The sequence below is a fragment of the Saccopteryx leptura genome, chromosome 3 (assembly GCF_036850995.1).
Source record: "Saccopteryx leptura isolate mSacLep1 chromosome 3, mSacLep1_pri_phased_curated, whole genome shotgun sequence".
Lineage (NCBI taxonomy): Eukaryota > Metazoa > Chordata > Mammalia > Chiroptera > Emballonuridae > Saccopteryx > Saccopteryx leptura.
This window is the reverse complement of record NC_089505.1, coordinates 91,557,916-91,567,883: the sequence shown is the minus strand read 5'-3', so window position 1 is coordinate 91,567,883 and position 9,968 is coordinate 91,557,916. Positions and strand designations below refer to the sequence as shown.

At 56.4% G+C, this 9,968-nt stretch overlaps 1 protein-coding gene across 1 annotated transcript; it reads left to right on the top strand.

The window, feature by feature from the left end:
• The first annotated feature begins 725 nt into the window (after positions 1-725).
• On the top strand, positions 726-7,437 carry KIAA2013 (KIAA2013 ortholog). The gene is made up of 3 exons (XM_066375085.1): positions 726-1,917; positions 4,317-5,170; positions 6,765-7,437. Exons 1-3 carry the CDS (start codon positions 885-887, stop codon positions 6,780-6,782), a joined length of 1,905 nt encoding a protein of 634 aa, XP_066231182.1. The 5' UTR covers positions 726-884; the 3' UTR covers positions 6,783-7,437.
• Positions 7,438-9,968: the final 2,531 nt, after the last annotated feature.

Below are 9,968 nucleotides of genomic sequence, written 5' to 3'. Positions count from 1 at the left end.
TCTGAAGCTGGAAACGGGGAGAGACAGTCTGACAGACTCCCGCATGTGCCCGGGATCCACCTGGCACGCCCACCAGGGGCGACGCTCTGCCCACCAGAAGGCCATGCTCTGCCCCTCCCGGGTGTCGCTCTGCTGAGACCAGAGCCACTCTAGCGCCTGGAGCAGAGGCCAAGGAGCCATCCCCAGCGCCCGGGCCATCTTTTGCTCCAATGGAGCCTTGGCTGCGGGAGGGGAAGAGAGAGACAGAGAGGAAGGAGGGGGTGGGGGGTGGAGAAGCAAATGGGCGCCTCTCCTATGTGCCCTGGCCAGGAATCGAACCCGGGTCCCCCGCACGCCAGGCCGACGCTCTACCGCTGAGCCAACCTGCCAGGGCGAGTATCGTCATTTTTAAAGAAAAAAGGCTTTATTATTATTTTTTAATTATAGGGCTGTTGAATCCATCAGTAGCAAACAGGGACCCAACACGTGCTCAGGTCGGCTAACTCGGTTTTTTTCACAAGTGTGTCGGATCCTTTCACGGCCGCCGCCCCAGACCCCGCTCCTCCCTGGGACTTCATCGGGAAGATGGGGAAAGCGTGGTCCAGCCCCTGTAGGCTCGCGTCCCAGTCTCGCCGTGGCTCCGCCCCCTTTCTCCCGCCCGCCCTTCTCTCTTCTCTCCCCCCTCGTCCCTCCTCCCTCCTCTTTTCCATGTGTCGCAAAAGAGTCGGTGGCGCTTGACGGCCGGCGTCGTTTGACGGTCGCAGGCTAGTGAGGAGGAGGAGGAAGGGACGGTGGCGGCTGCTGCGGCGGCTGCGACGCGGGCCGTGGTGGGCGCCACGGTCCCGGCCCGAGAGTGAGGCGCGGGCGGCCGGGCCGGTGGGCTGGGCGGCGGGCCCGGCGGCCCGATGTGGCTGCAGCAGCGGCTTAAGGGGCTGCCGGGACTGCTGTCGAGCAGCTGGGCCCGCCGCCTGCTCTGTCTGCTCGGCCTCCTGCTTCTGCTTCTGTGGTTCGGCGGCTCCGGGGCGCGGCGGGCGGCGGGCGGCCTGCACCTGCTGTCCTGGTCTCGCGGCGAGCCGGGCGCCGCCGAGCCTTCCGCCTGCCTGGAGGCCGCCACCCGTGCCTGGCGCGGCCTGCGGGAGCGCGGCGAGGCGGTGCCGCTGGGCCCTGGGGTGCCGGCCCTGGTGGCCAACGGCTTCCTGGCCCTGGACGTGGCGGCCAGCCGGCTGTGGGTGACCCCTGGGGAGCGGGAGCCCGCCGTGGCGCCGGACTTTGTGCCCTTTGTGCAGCTGCGCCCGCTGAATGCGCTTTCCGAAGCTGGAGAGTCAGTGCTGCTGCTGCGGGAAGGGCTGCTGCGCCGGGTGCGTTGCCTCCAGCTCGGGACCTCCGGGCCCGGCGCGCCTGCCGCCGCTCCCGGACCAGCCTCGGCCTCCGGCCTTGCCGCGGGACCCGGCCGCGACTGCGTGCTGCTGCAGGAGGACTTTCTGGCGCACCGGGGCCGACCCCACGTCTATCTGCAGCGCATCCAGCTCAACAACCCCACGGAGCGCGTGGCCGCGCTGCAGACTGTGGGGCCCACTGCGGGTCCGGCACCCAGGGCCTATACCAGTACCCTGGAGAAGGTCGGAGATCATCAGTTCCTCCTCTACTCGGGCCTGTCCCCGTCTTCTTCCACCGGGTTGGTGCACCTGGTGGTGGTGGCCGCCAAGAAACTAGTGAACCGGCTCCAAGTGGCTCCCAAAACGCAGCTGGATGAGACGGTGCTGTGGGTGGTGCATGTCTCAGGCCCTGTTAACCCCCAGGTGCTCAAAAACAAAGCAGCAAAGGAGCTCAAGGCGCTCCAGGACTTGGCACGGAAGGAGATGCTGGAGCTCTTGGAGATGCCGGCAGCGGAGCTGCTCTTGGACCACCAGCGCCTCTGGGCTCAGCTCTTCAGCCCAGGTGAGGCCTGGCACGTGCTTCATTCGTAGTCCACACCTTGCACCAGGGTGAACGTGGTCCACTCTGACAAACCCCCCCCCCCCAAAGTCTGCAGAGGTGACACTGAAGGGGAGCTGCGGGATGGGTTAAAACTTGGCTGTGGTACTTGATCTGGCGCTGACTCTGCTCCATCACTTAGTGTCTGTGACCTAGACGGGTAGCCTGGGCTTTCAGGATTTGTATTCAGTAATAACAGTAGCATCTATCTCCGAGGGCTTTCAGGATAGTCTAATGAAAGAATGAGTGGAATGGGTAGGTCTTATTATTTGTTCTTGTAGGTGAGGCCTGATTTGAGCAGAGTAGTTTGAAGGGTCACTTTGTAAAGGACAAATTAGCAGGTGGAAAGAGATCTGATCCATCCCCAGATTCTGTCCTCAATTCCCCATAGTCTAGTTGGTGGCAAGTCTGGGCTTCTTGACATCCCTCGAGGCTGAGGTGTGCCCTAGTTGTAGTGCCTGCAGTTCTTTCACAAGGCGGTAGTGGGACCTCTTCCAGCAGGTGGGGTGCTCTGGCAAATGAAAACTTCTTTCCACTTGACTGGTTAAGAAAAGAAAGTCCCTTTCTAGATAAGAGAGATGTTTGTTTGCAGGGTCCTAGTGGTCTGACTCTTGTGTTTAGTAGCTTGAGGAGTCTTGAATTCATTCAACAAGCATTTATCAGATGCTTCTGCCAGGGTCTGTTCTCACATGGAGAAGACAGATATGAACAGAACAAAGTTCATGGTGTGTGCTTAGATTCTGCAGGGGAGGAAGACATACTAGAAATGTGAACATTTGAATAGATAAACAAGATAGTTTCCTAGAGTAAAACGTGCTGTGGAGAAAGGTTAAAAATACGAGATTGAGGACAAGTGGTGTGGGAAGATAGGAGTAGGGGCTAAGACAACTGGCGTCCGTTCAGCTCCAGTTGTCAGGGAGGCCTCTCTGAGGTAGAAACACGTAAGCTGCGACAGGCCAGAGCCCCAGAGGCAGGAGCGCAATTGGCTGAGTGGCCAGTGTGGCTGGCAAGTCGTGAGCGAGGGGAGGGTAGTGGGAGGTGAGATCAGGCAGGGTAGGCTGGCGGTGGCCAGACCCTAAAGCATCTCGTAGTCCTCGGTGAGGACGGTGAACTTGATTATAAGTGGGTTGGGAAGCAGGGCAGGCACACCATATGGTGCACATTTTTTTTTTTTTCTTTTCATTTTTCTGAAGCTGGAAACAGGGAGAGACAGTCAGACTCCCGCATGCGCCCGACCGGGATCCACCTGGCACGCCCACCAGGGGCGACGCTCTGCCCACCAGGGGGCGATGCTCTGCCCACTCTGCCCATCCTGGGCGTCACCATGTTGCAACCAGAGCCACTCTAGCGCCTGAGGCAGAGGCCACAGAGCCATGCCCAGCGCCCGGGCCATCTTTGCTCCAATGGAGCCTTGGCTGCGGGAGGGGAAGAGAGAGACAGAGAGGAAAGCGTGGCGGAGGGGTGGAGAAGCAAATGGGCGCTTCTCCTGTGTGCCCTGGCCGGGAATCGAACCCGGGTCCTCCGCACGCTAGGCCGACGCTCTACCGCTGAGCCAACTGGCCAGGGCCATTTTTTAAAGGTCCTGGTGGCTGCTGTGTGCAGAGTGTACACTCTACGGCAGCCAAAGTAGGGCGTGCAGACCAGAAGGAGGTTTTTGCAGGAGCCTAGGTGACAGGAGGTTGGCTGGGCCCAGAGTTGCGACTATGAGGACAGAAGTGGATGGGTTCCAATACCTTTGGCTGTGGGGCCACAGAATTTTGCAAGGTCTGGCTATGGGAGTGAGAACTTGAGGGCCAGTCCTGAATTTGGGGGGAGGGGAGGGCTGCAGCAGATGTCAGGAGACCACATAGGGAAGGACTGGTTTTGGGCGGGAGGAATTCAACCATGTCAGGTTCAAAATGGTTGTCAGACGTCCAGGTGGAGGCACCAAGCTGATTGAGTCTAGAAGTCATACAAATTGGGGAAATCCTGTGGTCAGATGTTAAAACCCACAGGACTGGGGAAAGAGATGGGAGAGGGGAGAAGCGTGAGGCTGGCCAGGGCATTGGTGCTCTGGAGTGGGACTTCATTCTTGGCTCCATACAGGTGGCGCCAGTTCTGTCTATGTCTGTGTTCTTTTGGGCTCTGGCAGGAGGTGCTACTGCCTTTCAACAAGATTTTAGGTTTCAGGCCCGCAGGGAGCAAGTTGGTCACGTGAGGAAGTCAGGCAGGATGACTTTCTTACTTGAGGGAAACTGGAACTGTCGTTTGCAATCCCTAGGGACAAAAACTGTGTGTCCCTGCTGCTCTTGATGTCCATTTCCTAACCACAGCCTCCCAGCCCTGCCATTCCTCTTTAATGTGCAACCTTTGTGGTGTTCCAGGTGTGGAAATGAAGAGGATCACGGATGCCCACACCCCATCGGGCCTGACCGTGAACCTGACCCTGTATTACATGCTGTCCTGCTCCCCAGCCCCACTGCTCAGCCCCAACCTGAGCCACCGGGAGCGAGACCAGATGGAGTCGACACTCAACTATGAGGACCACTGCTTCAGTGGGCACGCCACCATGCACGCGGAGAACCTCTGGCCTGGCCGGCTGGCCTCCGTCCAGCAGATCCTACAGCTCTCCGACCTGTGGAAGCTGACCCTGCAGAAGCGCGGTTGCAAGGGGCTGGTGAAGGTGGGCGCCCCGGGCATCCTGCAGGGCATGGTGCTCAGCTTCGGCGGGCTGCAGTTCACCGAGAACCACCTCCAGTTCCAGGCCGACCCTGACGTGCTGCACAACAGCTACGCCTTGCACGGCATCCGCTACAAGAATGACCACATCAACCTGGCCGTGCTCGCAGACACTGAGGGCAAGCCATACCTGCACGTGTCCGTGGAGTCCCGCGGCCAGCCTGTCAAGATCTACGCCTGCGAAGCGGGCTGCCTGGACGAGCCCGTGGAGCTGACCTCGGCACCCCAGGGCCACACCTTCTCGGTCATGGTGACGCAGCCCATCACGCCGCTGCTCTACATCTCCACGGACCTCATGCACCTGCAGGACCTGCGGCACACGCTGCACGTCAAGGCCATCCTGGCCCACGACGAGCACATGGCGCAGCAGGACCCGGGGCTGCCCTTCGTCTTCTGGTTCAGCGTGGCCTCGCTCATCACCCTCTTTCACCTCTTCCTGTTCAAGCTCATCTACAACGAGTACTGTGGGCCTGGGGCCAAGCCCCTCTTCAGGAGCAAGGTATAGAGCCCCTGCGTCTGCAGAGCCCGCGGCCCAGCCTTGTGTTCTGTCCTGACCTAGGACGGGGCAAGGCCTGGGCAGCCGTGGGGTGTCCTAAGCGCTTACGGTGCCCTCGGCCCTCAACACACAGAGAGGAATGTGTTTTGAAAGGACATTAAAAAGTGACTTTTGAGAGGAGAGCCTAGGAAGGGACAACTGTGGATAGACGGGCCACTGGCCTCCCAGGGTTGTGGGCAGTTGTCCCCACCCCCCACCCCCAGATGACTCTCAGCCTCTGTAAATAACTGCAACAAAGCCCTAGATTAACCTGAAGCCTCTGTCTAAACTGCTGGTAGGACCCCCATTGTAACCCGAGGCCTGCTCACTGCGGTTCCCAGGTCAGTCCCTCACTGGGAGCCAGCTTGGCAGGGGTCATCTTGTCAGCACAGGATAAAGTCACTGCCCTCGTGTTTCCTCAGACCTCTTTGCCCCCAGGAAACCGTGACTTTGACCACAGTCGCTGAGGGGCTGGAATATACCTCAGGAGGTCAGGATTGGTGTCTCGGGAGGTCGCCTGTTCTGTCCCCCAGTCACTTGTCTGTGCTCTCTCTCTTACTGCCAGGACTGCCTGAGAGAAAGGCCAGGAGGGAGCCCGTTGTTGGCAGTCCCAGGAGAAAGTGCTAGAGAGGGGCTGAGCTGCTTCTGCCACAGTCCCGCCCCCCGTCGGGAGAGGCAGTCTGTGTTCCCAAGTAGCTGAAGAGCCAGGGGCCAGTGCAGGAGAAGTGCCTCATCACCTTCGCAGAGGGCTTGGTGGCCAGGACTTGGACAAGGAAGTAGCATTTAACCTGAAGGAGTGGGAGAAGGGTGGGAGGCAGGTCTGAGCTCCTTGAGCCTGAAGAACAAATTGAAAATCAGTTCAAAAAGAGATGTGAAGCCTGACCTGTGGTGGCGCAGTGGATAAAGCGTTGACCTGGAATGCTGAGGTCGCCGGTTCAAAACCCTGCCCTTGTCTGGTCAAGGCACATATGGGAGTTGATGCTTCCTGCTCCTCCCCCCTTCTCTCTCTTTTTCTCTCTCTCGCTCTCTCCTCTCTAAAAAATTAATAAAAAAATAAATGAATAAAGATAATATTTAAAAAAAAAGATGTGCAGACGTGGTCCGGTTAGCCATCTGGGCCATGTAATATGGCTGCTGTGGGGTTTGTGTTGCGTGGGTGGCGGCCGCTGCTTCCCGGAGGCGGCTTTTCCCTGATGGTTGGTGGGCTTCTCTGCTCTTAATATGGCATAAACCCATCCACGTTGGTTCCCCACCTAATCAGGGGACAAGCCCAACTGCCTTTATGGGGGACTGCCCCATGTCCCTCAGTTTACTTGTGCTAGAGCTGGTCCCACCATAGCAGAGCCCAGGGATCACTGCACCAGTCCAAGGAGTCCCCAGACGACCAAATCCATGGCAGCTCTGGCCTGTCTTTGGGCCAGGAGCTGTCTGCCAGTCCAGATCAGAGCCTGGGTGGGTGCCACCAGCGCCGTCTCCATGGCTGGCTTCCCTTAGTATTTCTGTAGCTGTCCACAGGATTGGCGGCAAGCAATAACAACTTGTTTTGTTAATTGAACAGGAAGATCCCAGTGTCTGAGTGAACCAACAGCCCTGCTTTCAGCCACCAATTGCACAAGACACCCAGCACTGACAGTCCTGCTGCTACAAACAAGGGATCCTTTGAAAGCACCCACCCTTTTGTGCCTTGTTGGGGGACACCAGTGACGTAGAAGTGCGTGTGGATGTTCAGGAATTTGCATTGGGGAGCGGGAGGGGTGGGGCCAGCAGACTTTTTGTAAGCTTTCCACTCAATAAAATGAACCTATATGGAAAATACTTGAAATTGAACTCACTTCTACTTTCCCCTTTTCCTCTGGCCCGGAACCTAGACCGTTTGAAAAGACTTGTGTAGGAAAAATAATGTGTTCCTCCTTGACTGAATTTTTAATTTATTGTTGAGATTTTGCTGGATGGCTTTTGCATCCACTTTAGACAATGAACCTTAGCGGTGATTTCCAGTCTCACCACAGTGGTGGCATTTGGGGGCCGGGCTCGCGGCCTGCTGGAGGGCGTGGGTCTGGAGTCATCAGGTTTGCACACTGTCTCTTTCTTATGAACCCATGGAGAGCTGTGGTTTTGTACCTCTGGGCTGTAGGGGATGTGTTTAACTTTCTAGTGATTGACGATTGTCGGGTTTTGAAATACCAAAGCTTTCTTTTGTTCTGTTTTTAAATAAATCTCTTCCAAACTTCCATGGTTGGTTTGTGTGTGGTTGGAACTTTTGGAGAAATCCTCTCTCCCTCCGTCACCAGACTTTTGGGTAGTGCCTGAAGTGGCAGGGACAGCCGCCTAGCCCCGCTGTAACGACAGGAATTCTTCCATGTTTACTCCTCTCGGTGGAGTCCACGAGATGTGGAGGCGGCCACGTTTCCGCTCCCCAGGGGGCTTCGCTAGGTAGTCCGGCCCAGGGGGCTGGTTGAAAAGCATCGCCCTAATCCTGTGACAGTGCCCCTCTCCCCCTACCTGTCCTAGGTCACCTGGATTCACCTGCCCTGGGTTTTGCTGGCCACAGGACTGGGCAGCAAGAAAACATCCTGAGTGGGCTTCTGCCGGTTATTTCCTAAAACTAAGACCCCATCCCTGTCTTTGTGGGGAGGAGAATGGAGGTGGCACTGGGACCAATTAGGACTGAGCTTGGCATGGCAGGCAGTCCACCTGGGGAGGCTGTGGTCCTCTGTTCTTTAAAGCAGCCTGACTTGCCGGGAGGCCTGGTTTGTTTGCCGGGGAGCTGAATGGCCCACCCCGGTGGCTGGGAGGGAAGTAAACAAGGAGCAGGTTTTCCCCCCAGCTGCCCTGGCTTCCCAGTCCCCAGCTGCACACCTCCACGCCTGCTCTGGACAGCGCCGACCTCAGAAACACCCACCCTCCCCCAGCCTGGGCATTGGCCTGTGTGTCCATTCTAAGGAGCAAACACTCCATGGGGTGCAGCTAGGTGTGGCTGACACTATGACATGGCCTCTTGTCGCATTAAACTGAAGCTGCTTGATAACAAGAGCCGCATTTCCTATTTAACTTGGAACCCAACAGGCTGGCTCCCATACACAGAAAAACAAAGCCACATAGCTGGTGCCCGAGAGATACCGACTGAATGACCAAGATTTCAATAAACCAATATTTGTGAATTACAGTTCTCATTTAAGTGCTCACCATGTGTGTTAAGTGTTTACATGAACTAGGCCCTATGCGGGGAGGATGTTGCTGAGGGTTAAGATCCTAGTTTGAGTTCTGGCCGGATAGTTCGGTGGGTTAGACTCAGAGCATGTCCCAAAGCGTAGAGGTTGACGGTTTGACCCCCGGTCAGGGCACATACAGGAATAGATCGATTTTCCCGTGTCTCTCCCTTTCTAAAATCAATAAAATAAACATTTAAAAAGAAAAGGTCCCAATTTGAGGGAGGAGATAATGACCTGGGACTGCTTAGGACGGTGCAGCCACTGAGCTCGGGGCAGGAATGCAAACTGGGGCTTGCTGTAGGCCCCGCCTCCTCTGAGCCCTCATGCTCACTCATTTTGCCCTGCACCACTCCTCTGCCGGATTCGGAAAGCTGGACTGGAAGAAAGGCGTTTTCCTTCCCTCCACGATGGTACCAGCAGCCCGCTGTGAACGGTTCTCAGTTACTCCATTCAGCCCCCCTTGCAGAGAGGAAAAGCTGACGGGCCTCCGTTGGGAGCGGGCTGGGCTCTGACCCTTAGTGGGTCTGTCTGCTTTGCACAGTCCGCCCGTGCATTGGGAGGAGTTGTGTTCTCAGCCCCCGGGGGCAGGATGCACAAAGAGGCTTTATCAAGTCGCCTGTTCAGGATGGACACCTGGCATGGGAAATTTTCAGACTACTCTGCACATCCCAATAGCTGAAAAGTTTGGAAATGTATTAACTTCCTGAAAACCTACCTGCCCCGCGTGCCTCTTCTGCCCCATTTCGTGTCCTTTCAGCCCACCTTTGCCTCCTGCCAGGGTTGTAGCACGCACTGCGCAGGTGTAAGGGCCCCAGAGTGTCTTGCTTCTGTTTCTCTCTTACCTTCAGGAAGCTGCACAGCACTGAGCACGTGTGTAGCCTCGAAGCATGTGACCGATGACACTGCTTGGGGCAGTGTCACCCATGGGAGACGGAGCCAGTGGACAACTGCTCCGCTCCGCTGTCTTCAGATGGCCCGGCAGAATCAGGTCCCCAACTGCTGGGTGAAGAAGGCAATAAGCCACCCTCCACTTGGCTTTCCTCCCTCCCTTTTACCCTCCCTGTGTCCCACCCCTGTCCCCCGGGGATCTCTTCCCAAGTAAACTACCTGCACACAAGCTCCTGCCTCAGAGGAAGACACCAGGAAGCCCACGGCTCCTCTGGAGGGCTTTACCAAGAGGAGGTGGGATTCTCGCACGGACATCATTATAGACCAGGGGTAGTCAGCCTTTTTATACCTACCACCCACTTTTGTATTTCTGTTAGTAGTAAAATTTTCTAACCGCCCAACAGTTCCACAGTAATGGTGATTTATAAAGCAGGGAAGTAGCTTTACTTTATAAAATTTATAAAGCAGAGTTACAGCAAGTTAAAGCTGTAAATTACTTACCAAGTACTTTATGTCGGATTTTCACTAAGTTTGGCAGAATAAATCTTTATAAAACAACTTACTATAGTTAAATTTATCCTTTTATTTATACTTTGGTTGCTCCGCTACCGCCCACCATGAAAGCTGGAACGCTCACTAGTGGGCGGGAGGGACCAGGTTGA

Coding starts and splice junctions, on each gene's coding strand:
- KIAA2013 (XM_066375085.1), top strand. CDS start 885: ATGTGGCTGCAGCAGCGGCTTAAGGGGCTGCCGGGACTGCTGTCGAGC. Junction 1,918..4,316: donor GGCTCAGCTCTTCAGCCCAG/GTGAGGCCTGGC, acceptor GTGGTGTTCCAG/GTGTGGAAATGAAGAGGATC.